The sequence below is a fragment of the Tasmannia lanceolata genome, unplaced genomic scaffold (genome assembly GCF_043159265.1).
Source record: "Tasmannia lanceolata isolate RefF3 unplaced genomic scaffold, GAP_Taslan_0.1 ptg000044l, whole genome shotgun sequence".
Classification (NCBI taxonomy): Eukaryota; Viridiplantae; Streptophyta; class Magnoliopsida; order Canellales; family Winteraceae; genus Tasmannia; species Tasmannia lanceolata.
The window spans coordinates 5,119,812-5,142,171 of record NW_027518721.1 but is presented as its reverse complement, the minus strand read 5'-3'; the positions used below and the strand labels follow the sequence as shown (position 1 = coordinate 5,142,171).

General features: G+C 39.5%; 1 protein-coding gene across 2 annotated transcripts; it reads right to left on the bottom strand.

The window, feature by feature from the left end:
- Positions 1-2,258: 2,258 nt before the first annotated feature.
- On the bottom strand, positions 2,259-21,929 carry LOC143863867 (protein POLLEN DEFECTIVE IN GUIDANCE 1-like). 2 transcript variants are annotated; one of them, XM_077374649.1, is made up of 11 exons: positions 21,235-21,929; positions 19,123-19,274; positions 11,852-11,955; positions 5,386-5,474; positions 5,147-5,220; positions 4,909-5,059; positions 4,662-4,829; positions 4,018-4,115; positions 3,775-3,897; positions 2,929-2,997; positions 2,259-2,832 (listed from the first exon to the last, which is right to left on the bottom strand). In XM_077374649.1, exons 1-11 carry the CDS (start codon positions 21,797-21,799, stop codon positions 2,626-2,628), a joined length of 1,800 nt encoding a protein of 599 aa, XP_077230764.1. In that variant the 5' UTR covers positions 21,800-21,929; the 3' UTR covers positions 2,259-2,625. The 2 variants fall into 2 exon arrangements, with proteins under 2 accessions (XP_077230764.1, XP_077230765.1); XM_077374650.1 differs by having other exon boundaries at positions 4,018-4,067.
- Between the last annotated feature and the right edge of the window lie 431 nt (positions 21,930-22,360).

Here is a 22,360-nt window from a genome sequence, read left to right as displayed (position 1 = left end):
TTTGGCAGAAGGGTTCCATGGGAAGCAGACAAAGGAGTGACTAGGAACTGATGAAAAATGTTAGCACCACTCGCCCCACACCCAACCTCAGTGGGGCTGTGCAGTGAAACCACATTGATTAGAGCTAGGGACCCTGATGCATCATTGGTCCCATTGCCTATCTCAGATTGGGAAGTGGGGCCTGATTCATGCTAGAAATTAGAAAAAGATATAGGACAATGAGGCTCACCTATTTGGATGTTCTAAAACTACTCATTTATTGGTCCTTTAGATAGGTCATGCCCCAAATCTATTCATGCCGACCCACTATTAATTAGATCTTAATATTGTCCTATTGATGTGATCTCTAGGCCATTGGAAATCTAATGTAGAGGCCATCAAATGGACGGGTTGGATTGACATAGGGAGGACCTACTATGTAATGAACACAAACCTTACACCATCAAAAAACATTCTTCCCATCTAGTAAGATGGAACTTCACTATTATTTTAAAGTGGGTCCCAGTTATGATTTATCAGGACCGTCTATCTGATAGGAACAATGTTGGATCCCCACTAGACCAAAAACCCCACAATCTGGACAAAGCTGAAGCCTATTCTAATAATGAGATAATCTGTTCTTTTGGATCTAATTTTTTTAGTCAACATTTAACAATCAAAAATAAGTTTAATTGGAAGTTAGAAAAGTTCAATTGGCTTTATTTTTGGGCTACTGGAGATGAAAATTAAGTCCTCTGATATCAGATGAATGGCATGGATCAATCAAAGGCGGGTGGCGCCACCAAAGCATTCTTCGTATTTGCAAAGATAGTTGTGCACCAGTTTCAGTGTATAGTTTATGAACAGGATCCCTCCTTTCAATTTGTTAGTGTCGCTAGTGGGGGCTTACTTAGGTTATGGGACTAGGTGGGACTCAGCTTGCCTGGTATGAAATAGGTTTAAAGGGCCCAAGCTAACGCGTCCAACAGCTCTAAAGCTTTTGGTGTATTGGTCATGTACCCTATCATTTGGTATCAGAGCAGCAGCAACCACGTCCCGTGTTCGAGTCATAGGAACGACATGTAGAGAGGACTACCTGAAAAAGGGCTACCTAGTAAAAAGCCAAAGTGAAAGCTCTTAGAGTGAAGATGCCCCAGAGTGGGCCCCCATGAAAGGGGCAATCTGTGAAAATGGCTACTGGAAAAGAGGCAAGAGTGAAAGGCGTCACAGAGTGGACCGCTGAGAACGGCGGAAGCAAAAGCGTTGTGGAATGTTGCGGTCCTCCAGAGTGGGGACTTGCTTAGGTATGGGACTAGGTGGGCCAGGCTGGTATGAGATAGGTTTAAAGGGCCTATCTTCTACTGAGAACAACGGATGCAAAAGCGTGGTGGAATGTTACGGTCCTTTTGAGTGGGGGCCTGCTTACGTATGGGACTAGGTGGGGCCAACCTGGTATGGGATAGGTTTAAAAGGCCAAGCCCAAAGAGTTCCAATAGCTCTAGAGCTTCTGGTGTATTGGTTAGGTACCTAACACCAAGGTTGTATATTGATATACTCTCGTTCTAGAGCTTCATGGGCTCAGGCGAAGGGGGGGTTGTCGTATTCTTTGGGGATGATATTACGCACTGGAATATTGTGGTGAATGAAAATAAAAAGTCGTCGGAGCATTTCACCGCGATGGGAACCACCACCGGATGGCACTTTCAAGCTTAATTTCGATGGCAGCTCTTTTGGAAATCCTGAGCCAGCGGGATTCGGGGGCGTAATTCGCAATCACAATGGAAAATTTGTGATGTCTTACTCTGGTCCGGCAGGGATTTGTGATGCGAATTACTCATTGGTTTACGATGGCATGCATCTCACAACTTGGGGCCTTTGATTGTGAAAGGTTTGCATGGGCGGTGAATCGAAGCGGGGGACCGTGGCGTTTGGAAACTAAAATCGACAAAATTCATGATTTGGTTCGATCCATTAGACCTCAGATCAATCACATACGGAGATCTGCAAATGTTTTGGCAGATGGGTTGGCGAAGGAGGGCGTCAATCGTGATATCGAAGATATTTTGGGGGATAATATGTAAAACAGTTTGATTATTGTATTTTAGTAGCTGACCGTTGCTAGATTCCATTTGCGGGGACGACTTGTCCTCTGTACCTGTTATCCATATTGAATAAAATTTTCGTTACCTTCTCAAAAAAAACGAAAAAAGGTACCTAACACAATTGCATCAGGAGAATATGTTTGCAATTGAGGTTCTCATTGAGAGGAAAGCCACAGATGAAGAAAAAAGAACTTTGCTATCAGTAAGAGAGCAGAAATCATGCCCCCTCACACAAATGGAGCACAATTACTTGTTCACGACTACACTCTAAGGTTTGTATATATGGCCTCATCTTATATACTGAAAATGCGGCGAAACAAAAGTACATCTTCTTGTAATTGGAATGTGTATAGACTCAACCTCAAGGCCAGCCAGTTCCAGTGCAAGCTGTTCGTTCATGCAAGTGCACCCCATGCAGCTAGTCTGTGAGAAAATGCTTCACTGATCAAGTGAAGGTTCCACTCACGTTTACTAAATGGGCGGAGTTGAAGGTGCTAACAAGCCCATGTTTACTAAATGTAGACCCACGAAAAAATCTAATGCTCTAGTCCAAATGAAGGTGGTGTTTTCTCTTTAGACACCTATTGACATACCATGTGGCATGAAGGTTTAGGCCCATACCCACCATTATCTTGAGTGTGACTAACATGATGTAGGTCATGGCTGACAAGAAAAAGATCCAGAAAAGCCTCCATGGAAGTGGGCCATTAGGAAGATGAGCCGCGTACACTGGAGTAAGCACTCGAATTACCTGTACCCAGATAGCATAAACTAACATGATTAACTAAGAAATCTCAAACATTTGTTTGAAGAATTTAAAGCACTCAAATTGGAAACTGATCCCTACCACACAAGCTGGTGCTAGAGGGACAAAAGTCAGGTTTCTTCGGCCGTCCTCTGGCTCAATGTTAAGAGTCTGAACAAGAAAAAAACTGTCAGTATGGTGAACAATACTTTCCCAGATCAACACGCGCTTAGATCAACATGTGCTTATTTTAGGCAATTGTGAAGGGCTCTTTGTAACAAATTTTTGAAGTAGAAACATGAACAACCTTGTGATCATGGGGTTTTACCGAAGGCGAAAACAGAAGACTTACAAACACAGGACAGTAAACCATGCAGAACTGTGTGTGTGGCCTTGAATTTCTGTGTTAAAAGGTTTCAAACTTCATCCTCACATATCAAAGAAAAAATATGAACATTATTTGCTGGAGGAAAATGCCAATATTTTCCCAGAAAATGTACACTGAAATCCTAGAGAAATACAGGTAAGAACATACTAAAAGAAGTCTGAAATGTTAGCACAAGAAGACTTTGAAACTGGCTTGACCAGGCAGACATAATAGTCTTCTCAGTAACAAGCAAACTTGCATTTTTTCCATTTACACCAACAATAAAGCAACCAAACACTCGTTCAAAATTGATAGAGAATTCCATCTAGTTGCAGAAAAATATGAAAAAAAAAACTAATACTACCAATCACAAAGGAAACTAAGTAACCGTAAAAACTGGGGTGCATATAGATCATAATAGAGGATCCAGTTCCATGGCTCAAACCCAAGACTCATTTATTTGAAACATGAATTTATTTGAAACATGGATGATATCGAGAAAACCTATAAGCCATCAACATGGACATGTAAACTAGATGCAGAAATGCAAATGAAACTAGGAAGGGGTAGAAGTAGAGTACCTGTTTGCAGAGGTGTTCCAGAAACTCAGAATAGGCAACAGGCTTTATTTCATTAAATTTCGCAAGGAATGAATGCTTGATTAAATCAATTACCACTTCACATAAGAAAACCAGGAGAGCATTCTGAGATCTCCAAACAAACAACATAAGCAGTAAATAAGTGGCATGCATGAAAAGTGATAGATTTATTTGTATTTATTCTTAGAAAGAAAACCGTGCTCAGAAATGTATGGAAAAACTTACAGTAAGGAAACTCCCAAACCAGGGTCCCTCTGCCTCCAAGATATTCTGAGCTAATACGAATAAAATAAATGCTGTAATGTGGAACCTCTCTATTGTGTCTGGTCATTACAAATAACATAAAAGGAAAAGTGAAACCAAGCTAAACAGCATAACTAAAGCAAATAGAAGTCAAACAAAAACAAAAAAACAGAGAACTACAGAATCAAAATGCTAGAAAGCTGGACGTGCAGAGTATCAAAACATTTGAATCTAATAACATATTATTACAGAAAAAAGGGATCCGTTGCAATTAATTTCTCCAAAATCAGGAAGTTTTCAATTAAAATTTGGAAAGTCAGCAGTCACAAATGTATATAAGAATATAATGATGACTGTCACAGACCAGATGCAGAAACAAATTTCTGGAAGGAATTAGAAGAATAAGAGCCTGGCTTAAGTTAAGCTTAAAGAACTATCTTGAGAACCATCCAAGGGAATAGCGTACAAGCATACAACCTAAGACCAATTGATTTGGGAAAGAAAAGATAAGTTGGGAATTTGTAAAGCACTCAAAAACACACAATACTCAACAGCAATAATGCTTCATGGAAAATATCATATTGACATACTGGAAATTGAGAAATTGTGGACAGATGGTAACTCACCGAAGTACACAAGATTGTGAAGGTTTTCCTTGCTAAGACGTTTAAAAACATTGCTTTTGATCTCAGCAAAATTATTTGACACGAGCAGAGCCAGCAAAGCATTATTGTGTGCAACAATGCAGGTAGATAAAGTAATTGCCTGAGCTAATAAGACAAATGAATGCACAGGTATGACAAGCTAAGGAAATATCTCAAGTCAGGTAAACTTCCAAAATAGATAAAAATATTATTTTCCAGAAAAGGATATTAAATGCAACCACGGCAATTGTTTGGTCAAGAATGAATCTCATAAGCTCAAATGCCATGTTTTCTGGTGAACAACTGGAAACTCCCTCTGCAGAATTGAACAGAACTTGTAAAACATCTCCCCCAAAAGATTGACAAAGTTTATCAAATACCTGCATGCAGGAATGAGAATCATTTTAAATAAATGTTCCATTACCGACTCTAAAATTTAATTTCAAAAATTCAATCCATTTTTTCACCTCTAATACATTGTACACCACATAGAGTTTGATTGTTCCTTGTCCACGAATAATGTGGTATATTAGGCTGATATCTGATGCAAGAAAATGGAGAAGAATTTCCCAGTCAACATAAACAAACAATTGCATTTGCCTTCTTCCAAGTAGCAAGGCTAATGAGTTGAAGATTTGAACAGAAAATGGAAGGGACTATACAAATTTAATTCAGAGTAAAGGTGCTAGGGCTTCATAAAACCCACCTGTTGCCTCCAAAATAATGATTCCACAAGCCAATACGACAAAGCAGCCGAAATCAGACATTTCTGCTGCACAAGGCCTCTGGAACTGCCTGCCACAAAAATTGTTTGTTCAACGTGTAAATATTGCAAGCCACCATAACAGGAGTGTGGATAGAACAATAGGGAAAAAGGAATAAAATGTGCGGATCCAGTTGAGCATCTAAGAATCAATTCAACACCCTAAACTATGCTACATAACCAAACAAAATGAATACAAGCAATGTGAAAATTTAACAGAAAAACAATTGGGGTAAGGTTAGGCCTAAAATCGGTAACAGATACGGCAGTGACTTGTGAGCTGAGGCCGGTAATGGTCGTCCGCAAGCTTAGGAGCCTTTCTCCTCAGGCCGGTAATCTTCTTTTAGCACGTATCTATTTGATTTCTCTTTCAGGGTTCTTTATGTCCGGTAGTGCTTCAAGTTCTGAGTCCGGTTCTAGGTCCTCTTCGGGGGAGTCCGCATCTTCTACCAGCTCAGGGTCTAGTTCGTCGGAGAGGACCCATACTAATCCGACCAGGATTCCCGGCCTGTATATGGCGAGTCCTGATGTTAGCGTAGAGATCGTAGATAGTGGGGACGAGGTGATTTTGGATCTGAATACCACCCCGCCCCCAACGGATAGTTACTTTCGGGCAGAGGTGAGTGCAGGTAGTGACGCCGCCGAGGCGTCCACTACATTCCTTCCGGGCCGGGCCGTCGAGGTCACTGCTAGGGCTCGGATGGACGCCGATCCCAAATATAATATTCAGGCTCTTTACGAGGAGAATATCCTTGATGAGTCCAAATTATGGGACATTAGAGATAGGTATTGTATTCCCCAAAGGTTCAGGCTGAGGGCTGCCATAGAGGGAGATAGGGCTTGCAACGACAGTACCGACATCTGTATATATGATGAGTCGTTAAGAGCCGGGCTCAGGTTCCCCTTGCATCCGTTCTTCGTCGCAGTGCTTTGATATTACGGCCTGGCTCCGGCTCAGGTCGGGCCGAACTTATGGAGCACGCTGATCGGGTTCATATACCTCATCCAGGGCTGGCTCCAAAGGAGCTTGTCGGTACCGCTGTTTCGGATGTGTGCGCGTCTGAAGTGGCATAAGGACGAAGGCTGGATTTACATCAGCCAACGCCCTGGGGTGAAAATGATTACTGGCATTCCATCCTCCATACATCTATGGAAGAACAGGTTCTTCTATGTTGAGAACGGCGAGCCCACTGAGCCCTGGCCGGTTCCTTTGAAGTGGGACACCCCAGATACAATTGCGCTGAGCCGCAATCCGTTCTTGGAGGGCGAGGATATGAGAACGTTTGCTCTAGTCTGTGAGGAGTTGCATCGGGAGGGCCTGATTCATTGTGCGGACTTTTCTAGGGAAGAGGTCCTGGTCGGGCTCGGCATTAGTACTGCGACCTCGGCACGTATGTGGCTAGTCTTGCTTTTGAGCTCTTCTTTTCTCTTCTTTGTCCTTGACCGCGGCACACGGTCTTCCTTGGCTTGGTGCTTTTGGGCGGAGCGAGATCGTGACCTCTGGCGGTGGCGAGGCTCTGTGTAGGCATGCCTGGTTCTGGAATGATGGACTCGCCTTGTGGAGTGGTGGGTCCGGTTTCCACTAGGGCGCGCTGGCTCTCCCCTGTGCGCACTCGACCTTTCCTGTACGGGTCGTGGGGCCTCTGGGGGATGCTGGGGAGGCGCTTGGATCAAATGTTGGTATTGACCAACAAGAGCGGTCATCTGTTGAAAGAGAGCTTGAACTTGATCCGGAGTGGGAGTGGGATTGAGGTGTTCCGAATGAGCCGGGCTCTGCTCTGCTGTTGCAGAGGGAGCTACCACCTGCGAGGCGATTTGGTCACTTCGAACCCCGCGAGGTACCACAGCTCGGGTAGTACGGGCAGTTGGTACCCGAGCACTCTTCCGCCCTGCCATTTTGTATAGGGGATTTGAACAGCTTTTAGTTCAGGGTCCCACGGATGGCTCCAATCTGTTAGGCCTAAAATCGGTAACAGATACGGCAGTGACGTGTGAGCTGAGCTGGCGGACCCAAGGAGCTGAGGTGAAGGAAGTGAGTCCTGCACAAGAGCGTACGAGGTCAGAAGACCAACCCGGAGTTGTTGCTCCGGATGGGCCCTTCGACACTCAAGTCAGTATGAGTAGGAGTGCAGAGCCAAAAAGCTTTAAGAGTGGTCCCTTAGAAGTTATTACCCTGCTTTGAGCCTTGAGGTCTTTTATAGAGGGAGGCCTGGGGTGGTTGGATTACCTACCCCAGGACAGGTGTCGGCCCATTTGTGGGTTTAGGTTTACCTACTCTCAGGTAATTATCGGATTACCCCTGGGCAGGTGCCGAATTCGTGGTGGGCCCTTTAAGGGCCACGTGTCGATAGCCAATTGGTCGTTGCTTTTCATACCCCATCAGTAAACAATGCACAATTTGATGAGGACCATCTATGACCAAGTCCGAGCAAAGAAATCATCCATGGAAGCGTCAAAAGAGTTTAGATGGATGTGGGGTCCATCAAGAATTGAACCCAATTCAAAACCATCAATAGGAGAATTTTAATAATTTTGGATAGTTGACTTTGGTCAAACTGGTCCATTTAGAAATTTAAATCTCTTTCGCATTTTCATGAGATTTAATGTGGTCCACTTAGTGGTCGACACTTATCCATAGGGTAGGGTTTTATTTAAGTTTTAGTTGCTCTTTTACATCAACCACATGATACAGAAAGTCGTACAGGATTCAGTATGAGCCAATTTAACCACATCCTGTTGCATCAGGTGTTAGTGGTGGTAGATAAGGTACTCATGAAAGAATGTTTATGTCAGGGTGTTAATTTTCTTATGATTGACTTAAGCTAAGCTCACAATCTTCTCAGCTGAGAGCATTCTTGTAATTTAATATTCTATTAATAACTGAATAACAGGCATAATGTTTTTCCCTAAATATTTTTCATGAACGGGTTGAAAACCTATTCTTTAAAGGAGTTTTCTTATCAAAGTATTGCAGTTCACCTAGGTTTTCACTGAATCCTTTTTCTTTTTTTTTGAAGCAATTCTAGTTCACGTCAGTTTTACTTAGTTCGTATTGATGCCTAGGGGAAGGTGTTCTTCCACTCTAAAGGTCATTTTATTTTATTGATATTCAAGATCTGCATGGTGTTGCTGTTTGGATGCCAAAAAAAAACGGAGTATAATTCAAAAGTTTTGCCTAATGATTGAAAATCAGCTCCACGTCCATTTTAAAAATGCTGACAGTTTTAGAGATTTCTTTTCATCAAAGGAATCATTCCCTATTGCAGTTATCCTCATCTTCTACAATAGGATAGAGTGGTTGTGAGGAAGACCTGGCACATTCTTGAAAAATAATAGTCGGTTCTTATGTTCCAAAGCATTTTTGGGGTGAAGCAGTCATTAACCGCCATTCATCTCATAAAAAACATTCATTATTTTGTGATTGAAGATATATCACCCATCCACAAACTCGTGGGAAAGCGACAGCCTATAATAGACTGCTTCTTTTGGTGCACATGTTGCATTCCTTTTTCAAGATAACCTACAGATAATTGTGGGCCAAGTAAGATTTCTGTGTATTTCTTGAATATACTATAACTAAAAAGGATATAAATGCTTATGTCCAAATATAGGATAATTCCATGTCAACCACCATGTTTTGTTCCTGTAACATGTTCCCTATGATTGTCTTGATGATATGTCAGACATTATGCATCTCAAAAAACATTGGTAGGCAGCCCTACTACGATTTTGAAGATTAGCCTGGCAATAGTCTTTTGTCTCAATCTACACCTTGGGCAACTATTTCCCTGAATAATTACTTTAGAACGAAAGAAAACCAGAACTACATAGAACACAACATAGATTATAAGACCACAGCGACTGACATATCAATATGAATATATGAATCATATGATCATTCTGTAAGCTCTCACAACTAGAAGGCCCTTCCATTTCGTAAAGTCCCAGAGAATCTGTCTCTCAAGACAGTTTAGCTTTTCAAAGGGGAAGGCAGAGATAACAGAGTGATGGTGGTAGTAGCTGATGGTGGTGGGGACGAAGGTACGGTATAAAGCTAGAAAATGAGTGGAAGAAAAAGGATTCATAGAAAGAGCTACACCTAAGGTGTGAAATCTCTGGTTACTAAGGAGTAAGGACCAAACATCCCCTTACATCTTTCCTCTGTTACTTTATATATCCATTGCCTAAGCTACCTTATCCACCATCCATATGGGATATTATTTATGCTCTTCCTATTAACAATATTATTTATACTTTACCATCTTATGTAATTTGTTATGCACGACCTAATTCCAATTCATCGTGGTTGTACTTTTGAAATACTCTGCATCGCGTGCACAAATACATGCACTTTCTCTGCGTTTTTTTTTTTAATTTCAGAATTTATTTTTCTTCAGTATGTTTTCCCTTCCTCTTGCTCCTGCGTCTATTCTTTTTTTTAGGCATGTTGATCTGCTCACCTTGTTTAATTGAAAACCATCTATGAAACTTCTAATCAACTTCTGTTTCTTCTTAATTTTTACTATGCTGAATTCTGGAAGGTTAAGAGAAAAAGGTTATTTAAAGGTCCTTACCACCCAATAAACTAAGTTATATTAACCCATTTACAAGCATTTTGAATATAGTAACATATCAAAGCCACCTCTTCAGCTTAATCACTGTCACTATCAAGAAAAGAGGAAAAGATTGTATGTCATTCGCAAGTGAAAAGTAATGAAGAAGAATTGGTTTTCCATATCTATCAAAGGAAGAAGCCAAAACTACCGACGTCCCATCCTTTCTCATCCAGTCACCTTGTTACCAGCCATCTCATTGTAAAATCTTTTATAATCTTCCTCATAACTGACATTCCACAGCAGTTATTAAAATACAAGGGATTTTCTAATTGATCACTCAGTAACCAGACATAGTTCAATCCCATCAACAAGCTTAGGGAATTTCAGCCCTTTATTAAGGAATAAGTTAATTTTAAAGCTGGGCATGACTCTTTGGAGAAAGAGGATTTGATTCAGTATTGCTCCACTCTTGCGGAGAAGTAACACAGATCCGGGGAGCTCAAGCATGTACTAGCCTATCAAAGAGGTTTGGTTAAACCACACAAGTATACAAGCTATACTTGTGGTTTCAGATAAAAGAATATGATCACAACCAAAGTGCAGGCAAACAGTTGCTATTTTTTTTATAGGAAAGCTGAGGTTAGGCACGGACCCCTACCAGAATTAAATAAAAGAAGAGTGAGAGTTACAATCTAGAGTAACAGGCTCCATTAGAGTCCTGTGATACAATCTCCAAAAGGAGAGTGGGGATGGGGATGACATAGGATCTATATCTGTACTTTTACAGGGGCAATCCGGCTTGGATAAAAAATCAGCAGCTCCATTGGCTTCGCGACATATATGAGATATTTTCCAATTTTCAAAACTCAGAAGACTATCTCGGATCTCTTTCCAGAGCAGAATCGCTCGCCAGGGACACTTATATTCACCACTGAGGACTTCTACTGCAACCATGGAGTCCGATTCAACCCATACCTTTGTGATGTTTTTGCACTTTGCTAGTTTTATCCCTTGGAGGATGGCCTTCAACTCAAGAAGATATATAGGGGCTGGATGAGTTTGGGTGGAGTACATCCCAATAATATGACTATCAGATGTACGAATGATACCTCCAATTCAAGCATTGTCTTCAGTTAAAGATGCACCAGTGTTCAACTTTGCAGTTCCTAGCTTCGGTCGTACCCAAGTGCAGCTTTTGGAAGAAGAGTTTGGGGTGAATAAGGGACACCGCATGCTCTCAGCAAAGATGGAGTTTCTCAGCGTAGGCTCATCCTGAAGACCCAGGTGCAGAACACGGGCCTTGATTGCTGCAAGGGTGGTTTCTAGCACTACCCTTGTGAATAAAGGATCACATAGGGTGTCCAAGTCCTCTTTCCAGTGCACAGGCTGACAGCATGTAGCTGTCCCTCCTGCCCATGGGCGTTTAAGGCAGAGCACAAAGCTATCTACACCCTGGAATCCTTCAAATCAAAAGAAATTTCCTTTTTTAATGATAAATCAAAAGAAATTTCATGCCTAAGTTATTGTGACTTGTGAGGGTGTAATCACACAACACAACATAAGAGGCTCAGGAAAGACACACAGACAATACACTGAATTTGAGATTTTCCAATCTTTGTTTTGCCAGGAGAGGTTGGATTACAATGCATGATGACACTAAATTACTAACACAGACACTAAATGGAATTTACACGAGCATGAATTGGTTGCATAATACAATTGAATGCCATTAAATTTTAGAAAATAAGTAATAAGTCAGAAAATTATTCAATTAGCAAGATCTTAGCACGCCAATTCATTAATAAATGCTTTGCTCCAAAAAACCAAGTATGATTAAAAGTTTGGCGTCTCACTTGTTTTTCAAAAACCTCCAAAATTTCATCACAATCCTAGCTGGCATGATAGTTAGTAATGACAGAAACGAATCCAAACAGACTAAGAAGCCAACGTCAATAAGCTGCAACAACATTATTAATGTCAGAAAAGTCGTCGAGAAGGAACAATATGCAACGGTTAAAGCCTATACATAAAAATAAAAAGTAAAATTCAACAGATTGAGAACATTTTTATGATCCATATTTCCGTAGACATCATTTATAGCCATTCCAATCATTTGGAAATTTCATATCACATATAAGTCCCTACCTAAATCACTTTTTGGGATGAATGCTTGGGTAGCCATGATTTCATTGTAATACAATGAGGCATAATACCCACTATTACATAAAAGGAAAGGAACACATTTGGTTGATCTAGTTCACCCGTATGATAGGCCCTATATAGGATTTCTAATGGCCCAAAAAATAACACCGATCGAAAATCCAAACATCCATAAAACTCCTAAACTTCCGTTTATATGTATTCTTGGTTGTTGAATAACCGTTGCCTACAGCTAGTTTTTGACTGTCCACAGTCAAGAACAAGAATGCATTTAATTAGATGTTAGGATTGTCTGACTGGTGTGATTTTGGGGCCACTAGATCTAATGAGGTAGCCCCCCCTACTACGGCATTCCTCCACTTTTTGGTTGGTAAGCTGGAAAGGAAACCATGACCTCGAGGTTATGACCACATTAACCATGAACGGGTAGAAAATACAGGCACAAGTGCACATTTTATTTTTTAAGCGATAACAGCATAATTACGTACACAAAATAAATAAACTACATGCATAATCTTGATTACTATGGAATGTGAAGATAGTTCTTAAATACTACTTTAAAATACTTGGATTGTTTTACTTGATTAAAGTAACCTCATATATGCTAATTTGTCAACTGAGTCAAACTATCTTGCTCTGTTATCACATGCCTTTGCCTAGGCACCTTGCCTTTGAAAAGCTCAATGAAGAGGTTAGATGTAATGACTGAATCCAACAACAGCAAAATTTGGTCATTGTTGTCACAATAAATGTCAGAGCAGCCTCCAGAGAGTTCATTCACTCGTGCCTTTGTTTTTTTTTTGTTTTTTTTTTTTTTTTTTGAATGATTTCACTCATGTCTTTGTTAGTTAGAAGGAGAATGTTTGTATAAAGTAGTATTTCTAGTTTTCTTTTTTCTCACTTTGTAACTTGAAATGGATATTATGCGCTCAGTAATTCTTCTGTTAGAAAATTTTGATTGCAAAGAGAAAAATTGAACTTGGATATTTATTAGATTGAAATTGAAAATGGAATTTTAGTGTCAGCAACTCACATGTCAGAAGAGTCCCAGCTCATCATAACCTAGAAAGAACAAACTAAGAACTAGTGCACTACTGGTCTTGATTACTATGGAATGCGAAGATAATTCTTTAATACTACTTTAAAATACTTGGATTGTTTTGCTTGATTAAAGTAACCTCATATACGCTAATTTGTCAACTGAGTCAAACTATCTTGCTCTGTTAGCACATGCCTAGGCAAAGGCACCTTGCCTTTGAAAAGCTCAATGAAGAGGTTAGATGTAATGACTGAATCCAACGACCGCAAAATTGGTCATTGTTGCCACAATAAACGTCAGAGCAGCCCAAAGAGAGTAGAAGAAAGATCATTCACTCCTGTCTTTGGCCTTTTTTCTTTTTTTTTTTTGAATGATTTCACTCATGTCTTTGTTAGTTAGAAGGAGAATGTTTGTATGAAGTAGTATTTCTAGTTTTCTTTTTACGCACTTTGTAACTTGAAATGGATACCGCTCAGTAATTCTTCTGTTAGAAAATTTTGATTGCAAAGAGAAAAATTGAACTTCGATAGTTATTAGATTGAAATTGAAAATGGAATTTTAGTGTCAGCAACTCACAGGTCAGAAGAGTCCCTGCTCATCATAACCTAGAAGGAACAAACTAAGAACTAGTGCAATACCAATTACCACAGGAGCTAAGCGCTCAATCAAATCCCCCCGTCAATCGTGGAGTCATATTTATTAATATTCTCAGCATCCCATCCATCGTTCTTCCATAGCCATCTTTCTTGTCACTTGCCAAGATGAACCCCGACAAGATGCCATAAATCTCTTCCTGCATCTCAGCTTATACGAAAAAGGACAGAGAGAGGCTGCCAGAAGAAGTTCCTAGTAGCCAGTTGGATGAAACCTTCTTGCAATTCAACTTTGGGGAGGCCAATGCTCCAAAGATACCTGACTTCTTAGCTCCTCTTCTCAAACTTCAAAGCCTAGGTTTGATTTTAAGGTTTATAAATAAGAAGTTCATAGATAATATAGAAAGTAAAATTTATTAGGCTTTAAAAAGTTCTTCAAAAAATCAAAGAAACAAAAAAATATTTCAGAAAACTGAAAAAGAAAATGTTTCCAAAAATAAGAAAATTCTTCCTATTTCAAGAAATGCATTTCCTTATATCAGGAAACATGTTCCTCATTTATATAGTAAAAGAGTTCCCAGCATACCTTTTTTTTAAAAGATGAATATATTACTAATGATGATTATTACAAGTAGGGGACCAGATGTCACCACCATTGAAAGAAACATAACATCAGAAGTAGAAAAACAAACAAAAACAACCCTCCGCTTTCAAATTATCGCCCTCCGAACGAGAATCGGGTATGATTGTGGCGATCGACTCCAAAAGGACCTCCTCTTTTGCCAATCGATCAGCAAGTTTATTTGCCGACCGCCTTCTATGTTGAATTTGGGGACCAATAATGCGAACCAAATCCCGAGTTTCCTCAATAGTTTTGTGAAGTTTCTATGGTCCGGGAGATTCATTCTTTGCCCATGCTACCGCATTAGTAGAGTCTCCCTCTATAATTAACGGTCCCAGATTGTTGCCAGAGTACCATCTAAGACCAAAACAAAGAGCACTCGCTTCCGCTTCATTCGCATCACAGATAGGGGTGTAAATAGATATTCAGAAATTCGATTACCGTCCGCATCCGAATCCATTTAAAGCGAATATTATCCGAATCCGTTTCAAGCGGATATTATCCGAATCCGTTTATGAGATATCCAGCTCTCAGCGGATGCGAATCTGGTAAATGGTATATCCGATCCGTTTAACATCCGAATTCGAGAAGTAAATCTTTTTATTTATTATTAATAATATCATTAATATTTATTTTTAGTAATGACACACTATCTTTTGTTTCTATAAGAAAAGTGAATATTCTTTTTAGAAAAATAAAAATAAAAACAAAAATAGCCCAAACTCATTCCATCAAAATAACCCAAATCCATTCCATCATATACAAAAAAAAGAAGGAAAAACCCAAAGACCACTACCAACACTATCATCCATCCCCATCGCCTCCCTCTCTCTCTCTGCCTTTGTTTTAAAAGGAAGAAGATGATCTCATATATTTTAGGGTTTGAGAGTTAATTTATTGAAGAGAATGTAGAGGTTAGTTTTAGGGTTTGGAAAATTCATTCGAGTAAGTAGGAGAAAAAAGATAAAGTGCTGCAATAAAATGTTCGAATTTACCGGATAAACGGATACGGATAATATTGAATTCGAACAATATCTGACGGATACGAATTCGGTAATAGATATTAAATATCCGTCGAATCCGAATCCGAATTCGGATAGTGTATACTGTTCGAATTCGGATATAGCCATATCCGCTCCGAATTCGATCCGTTTACACCCCTAATCACAGATGCCAGCTGGGCCCGAGAAAGTCATCATAACCTTACCTCTTAAGTTTCTAACAACACCGCCAATACCAGCTCTGCCGGGATTCCCTATAGAGCTTCCATCAAAATTCAGCTTCATCCAGCCTTCAGGCGGTGCTTCCCACATCGGTGTAATCTTAGGCTTTATTTTTCTTTCCCGTATTACAACACACCAGTTGCGTAATATTTCACCCATTCCATAGATCAGACCTTTTTTTTGTCTCACCCATGAGATTAATTTAATTTTCATTAATAGATTGATCTTCTCCACCGACTGAACTTTTTCTTCAAATATGCGACTGTTTCTTTACTTCCAAATATTCCACACAATTACATATGGTAGCGCATTCCATAATGCTTGCCCAGTTTCACCCAACAAGCCACCAGGCCAATTTAATAATAGCCAATTTATCTTTTCAGGGCAAACCCAAGCTACACCAAAAGATTTCATTGCATTGGTCCATACTTGATAAGAGAATGGGCAGTGTAGAAGAAAGTTATCAAGTGATTCCTCCTCCTTCAAACAAAGAATGCACCTGCTTGGCATTTGAAGTTTCCTCCTCTTCAATCGGTCTTGAGTATTGATACATTTTTGCACCACCAATCATGCAAATGCTACTATCCTTGGCAGTACAATAGATATCCATATTTTAGCTCGACGTGAAGCACTCCTATTCCCCTCGTTCATAGCTGCAAAGAAAGATTTAACTGAAAAGTCTCCTTCATATTCAAAGGTCCAAATTCTCTTATCCTCTTGAAATAGCAAACAACAGCAAGATTGTAGCACATTTAAGAGTTCGCAAAGTTGTCCGCTTCTTCATCTTTCAGATTCCTCCGTATTCGAATATCCGAAAAGCCATTCCCACCCTCATTTCCTCTCACCAAGTAATTTGAAACCTTTGCACCGGCATTTGAAACAATGCGGAACAGATCCGGGAATGAGAAACACAATTGTGTCTCACCAACCCACAAATCTTTCCAAAAGCGAACTTCGTTCCCCTTTCCAACTTTGAATCGAACAAGAGAATCAAAATCCGATCGAGTTGAGCAAATCGATCTCCACGAACCCGACCCATTTCCGCTGGTAGGTGGTTTAGCATTCCAATGCCCCCATCCGCGGCCATCTTTGCTCCCAATAACCTCATGCCAAAGAGAATTCTTTTCCGCTCCATATCTCCACAGCCATTTCCCAAGCAAAGACTTATTCCGTAATCTAATTTTTCCAATTCCTAGGCCTCCATGTTTCTTCAATTTAGTTACCTTTTTTTCCAATTGAGTAGATGCTTCAACTTTGAGCCTTTACCATCCCCATCCCAAAGAAAGTCCCTCTGCAGCTTCTCAGTTCTTTGTGCAATTTTAATCGGTACTTTATACAACGACATGAAGTACACCAGCATATTTGCGAGAGCCAGCTTGATTAGTGTAATCCTTCCACCAAAGGATATATAATTTTTCTTCCATGTTGCTAACTTCCTTTCAATTCTTTCTATCACCGGGTCCCACTGTGACTAAGACGGCATTCCAAAACCTGTTGGGAGACCAAGGTAAGACATTGGCAATTTTCTCTCATTACAACCAATGGTAACAGCATAATCTCTAATCTTGCTATGTTCCACATTTATGCCGGCCAAGACGCTCTTTGAAAAATTGACCCCTGAATATCCTTTTGATATTATCAACGTAAGCTTTCCGCTCTTCAAGGAATATCAGCGTGTCAACCGCAAATTGAAGATGGCTAATGGAGTGAGAGAATCGACCTGGAGTTAAGCATTTAATATATCCCTTTGCTTCGGCTTTAGTTATTAAGAGACTTAAAGCCTCCACCACCATAATAAACAAGTACGGCAATAGGGGATCCCCTTATCTCAACCCTCTTTCACTCTTGAAGTATCCTTCAGCTGTCCCATTAATAAGAATAGAAAAAGAGGCAGAGCTGTAGCAAGCCTTCATCCACTGTCTCCACTTCGCTCCAAAACCCATTTTTTCCTGAATAAACTCCAACACCTTCCAATCCACATGGTCATAAGCTTTCTCAATATCAATCTTTAAAATCAAACCCATGTGACCACCCCTCTTAGTGGAAACGAGAATTTCGTTCGCAATCAATACCCCATCCAGAATCTGTTTTTTGTCTACAAACGCTCCCTGGAATTGATATATTACATCCCCCATTACAGACTTCAATCTCCTAGCCAAAATCTTTGAGGTAATTTTGGATATGCTATGAATCAGACTTATTGGTCTGAAATCTTTCATCCCAATAACTCCATCCTTTTTCGGTATTAATGTAATGAAGGTAGTATTCGCCTCCTTACTCAAAATTCCCCGCTCAAGGAATTCATGAACAAAGGCGATAACATCCTTCTTGATAATATCCCAATAAGTTTGATAAAATCCCATAGAAAATCCGTCAGGTCCAGGCGCTTTGTCTTTATTCATTGAAAAAATAGCTCCTTCCACGTCTTCCTCTATGAATAATCTTTCTAATACCTCACTTTGCACTTGGGACAATGATCGGAATTGAAGATCCTCCAATTTAGGCCTCCACGGGTACTACATAATTTTGACAAGAATCCAATTAAAAGATTCTTGATCTGCTCCTTATCCTCCACCAATGCTTCCCCCTCCTTGATACAATTTATTGAATTGACTCTCCGCCTCGCACTTGCCATCCTATGTAAGAATTTAGAATTATTGTCTTCCTTAAGCCACAGTGCTCTCGATTTTTTATGCCATTGAAACTCTTCCCTTCGTAATATCTCCTCATGTTCCTCCAAGAGTGCCAATCTTTCCATTTTTTCATTCACATCCAGTTCAGGAAGGAAGAGGTATGTGCTCAGTTCCAAGCATACCTTAACAGGAGTTTTTATATGGTGTAAGCCCTTATAGTCCCTTATTTTTCAAAAAGTACCGTACGGACCACATCATAGGATGATCCAAACCGTCCATAAGATGGAACATGCCGTAAATAGGTTGTTCCCCAAAAATCATTTCCATAGGATGATCCTAGCCCTCCGATCTATAGAGGCTTCCATAATATGCAGTTCTCTATAGATCGGTGGGTTGGGGTCATCCTATGGAAATGATTTTTGGGGAACAACCTATTTACGTTGTGTTCCATCTTATTGACGGTTTGGATCATCCTATGATGTGGTCCGCACAGTACTTTTTGAAAAATAAGGGACTATAAGGGCTCACACCATATAAAATCTCCCTTAACAGTATGAAGTCCGAGGAGTACAAGATAAATGACTCAAAAAGGGCTTATTGAAATGCATGGTTGCCAACTTTAACTCTTTAACTGATAGGGGCATGATATTCAACCCTGGATTCTGTAAACTAATGCATAATATCATGAACTAGTTCCAAATTATACAATGAATGTAAATCACACACAAATAAATCAACTTATGAGTTATATGCTAAGAAATAGATATTGGGTACATAAAATCCTGCAGATGAGTTGCTTCATTTAAATACCAGATAAAGGAGATAAAAAAAAGAAAATAAAAAAAAAATAGTACCAATTCACATCTCCATGGCACGTGGAACATAGTATTGTAGACTCTTTGTCGTTTTTTCTCATTTCCAACAGAAGTAGTGATGCGCAGAGAGTTGCCAGCAGAAATCTCTTCCATAAAATATTTCAAAGGTAACTTCTCCATGGATAAGAAAGCTGCAGAGAATTCCAATGAATGTGGAAGTAAATCAGCAGTCAAGTATAGTCAGCAAAAAGAAAAAGAGGGAGCATCAAAGTCATTCACTTTTAGCTCTGCCTAATATAGAAAGCAGTACATGTACAAACTTCCAAAGGTGCAGGAAAATACTGAAAAGTTTCCTAAACACATACTAGAATTATATTGAGAAACGCATCACAATATATAGCTAGTTCAAGGCTTTTAGTGGGGTCAATACGTTCCAAAGTATATGAATACATAACATTTACTACCTAGACAGTAAGAACTTGCAAACATGTTACCATAATTTACCATAATTTGGCTGCTCTATTAGTAATTCAGGACCGACTAGGATTGGTGTGTCTTTAGGAATGATAAATAGTAGATTGTTTTTTAGCTTTTTCCAGGCCAATAAGGGTGGTTGATTAGTCTGAGGCTGATAGTAGTGCTTTGGCTGTCCTCTGTATCTTTAGACTAAATCTTGGTGGTCATTTATGCGTCAAAGCCTTGAAGGGGACTCAACTCAACTAAGCCTTTGTCTCAAACTAGTTGGGGTCGGCTCTCGAAGGGGACTCATTAAGCACAATTTGCTAGGCAATGAGAAGTGAAGGGCCGCAGAGATTTGTTCATATCCGGAATCAAAATTTTTATATTTGTATAGAGTTAGATGTCTCTTTTTTCCACGTATTGAGGGATGCGAATGATATTGTTGATTCCCACACTAAGAATGGAGTCGGTAGAGATGTAATAGTAAATGGGAAAAAGCCTGCCCTTGATGTAGTTCTTTTGACTCTTAAGAAAGTGATAGCATTTTCAGAAAGAAGTGAGCTATCCTCTCAATAATATTACTTTTAGCTAGTTCAAGTTTCAATCACCTAAAAATTTTCGCTTTTCCATCTTCAATTAAAGAATTCTTTCCACTAGCCCTGTGTAAGATCCACAACTAGGGTTATGTTGCAACTTGCAGCATTCTCCCATCCCCTTCTTTTAATGGAAGCATTGTCCAATCCTTTTAACCACTAATAATGATATTCATAAAACCCATCCCTTCGTCTTATTTTATTTTTAAAGCTTTAGAGATTGCCACATAGTCTAACCAAAATGTGGTGATAATGTAAATATGTAATGATTGTAATCTCATAGTCTAACAAAGATGCCTTTGACCAATAAAAATTCAAATCACAAAGCCAATGCATGATAATGAGATGGACCATAATTATTAAGCAAGTAAACAAAACGAAAGTGGACCATAGCCTAAGAGAGAATGTTTGACACACAAAGGCATGGAGCTATTGACACTGATTGCTTTATTATTATACGAAATTGAAGAAGTGTAAAATTAAGAATATAATTCCCAGGTGCCCCCATCAATCTATCCGAATTTCTTACATTACAAAATTAGAAAACGTTTAATAGCTTGAAGACGCAACTCAAAACAATGGAGCTAAATTTTCAACATTCGATGCTGGCGGTGTGCAATATCAACTGAATTTTTTATTACTGACTACTTTCATACAAATTTGTCATTGGGCATAAAATTTTAACAAGTTCCAGCATCGAGTAAAATTAAGAATACACCACATTATGGGTATGAAATTGATATCAATGGGAAATTCAAGAAGAGTAAAAGTAAGAATACAATGCCCTGTTGCCCCATCAATCTATCCAAATTTCTTACATTAAAAATGTAGAAAACGTTTAATAGCTTGAGGACCCAACTCAAAACAATGGAGCTAAATTTTCAACACTCGATGCTGGCGGTGTGCAATTTCAACTCAAATTTTGATTACTAACTACATTCATATACATTTGTCGTTGGGCATAAAATTTTAACAAAGTACCAGTAACACATACCATGGTTTAACTAATTACAGGCCAATGTAGCTGAAATTGGTAATTTTAAAAAAGATAATACTATCTAATAACATTACATAAAGTACTTGGTAAAGATAAACTCACAATTCAAATTTTCTTTCATTAGCCTCTTCCAATCCAATGAATTAGCAGTTTCTAACCTAGTTAGGGTCTCACTAGGTCCATCCTTCTCTTGCCCCATCAAACTCTGCGTATTCACACTAATCTCATCCTTCACATTCTCATCCTTCACATTCATCTGCCCTAACTCAACAAAAGAAATAGATCTCGGAATTGAATTACCGAAATTCGAATCCATGTGTTCGATCACTGTTATGCAATTGCTAGTTTGGATGCTGTAATTGAATCGATCCGAACTCAATGCGTTCGCGTAATAATCGTTTTCAAAGATCTTCGATTCTTTATCGTATAATTCCGAACAAACACTCTGTAAAATGACTGGATCTTCTTTATTTGAATTTGAAATCATATTTTTCTTCCTCTTTGATCGCTTTTTTCTTCGAGATGGCCGATTCGGATTAGTTTTTTCTGTGTTATTTTCGTGAATCGAATCTGAGATTGATCGGTGAGAGAGGGTTTCGTCTTCATCAGAGCCATAGGCTGCGAGGAGATCGAACGAGAGCATTCTCTCACGCGATTTAAACGCCATGGATCGATGAAATTAGTACAGAGAGGGAGAATGAAAAACCCTAGGTTTTAGATATAAGGGTTTTTTTGGCTGTTTGAGAGAGGGGGGGTGGAGTTTTGAGAAAATGGGGGGAGAAAAATAAGAGACGTAGAGAGAAAGGCAATGAAAAGGCAATGCAGATTACAGAGACGGAGCCACGTCGGTTGACGACAGCTGGGTAACCAAACGTCATAGGTGATAATGACCAACGGGACAAAAATGAGAAAGTACGGAATGTGGGTACAAGTTCCACTTGAGGAATTATGGATTTCTGGTCCTTTTAAAACTAGGATGAAACACGGGTGTCTCTTCAAAATTGAGTGCGGAAAAAACCCCAGTACCCTTCTGACATCATGGTTTAAAATTTCGACCGAAATCCGAAATTTCGGACACCGATGGGGACCGAAACCGAAAATTTCCGAAATTCCATTTTTCACCCTTTACCAAATTTCGGATTTCGGTCCAAAATTTCGGTTTAATGACATTATTTATTAAAAAAAAAAAGTTTTACAAAATTTCGGCCGAAATTTCATAATTTTGGTG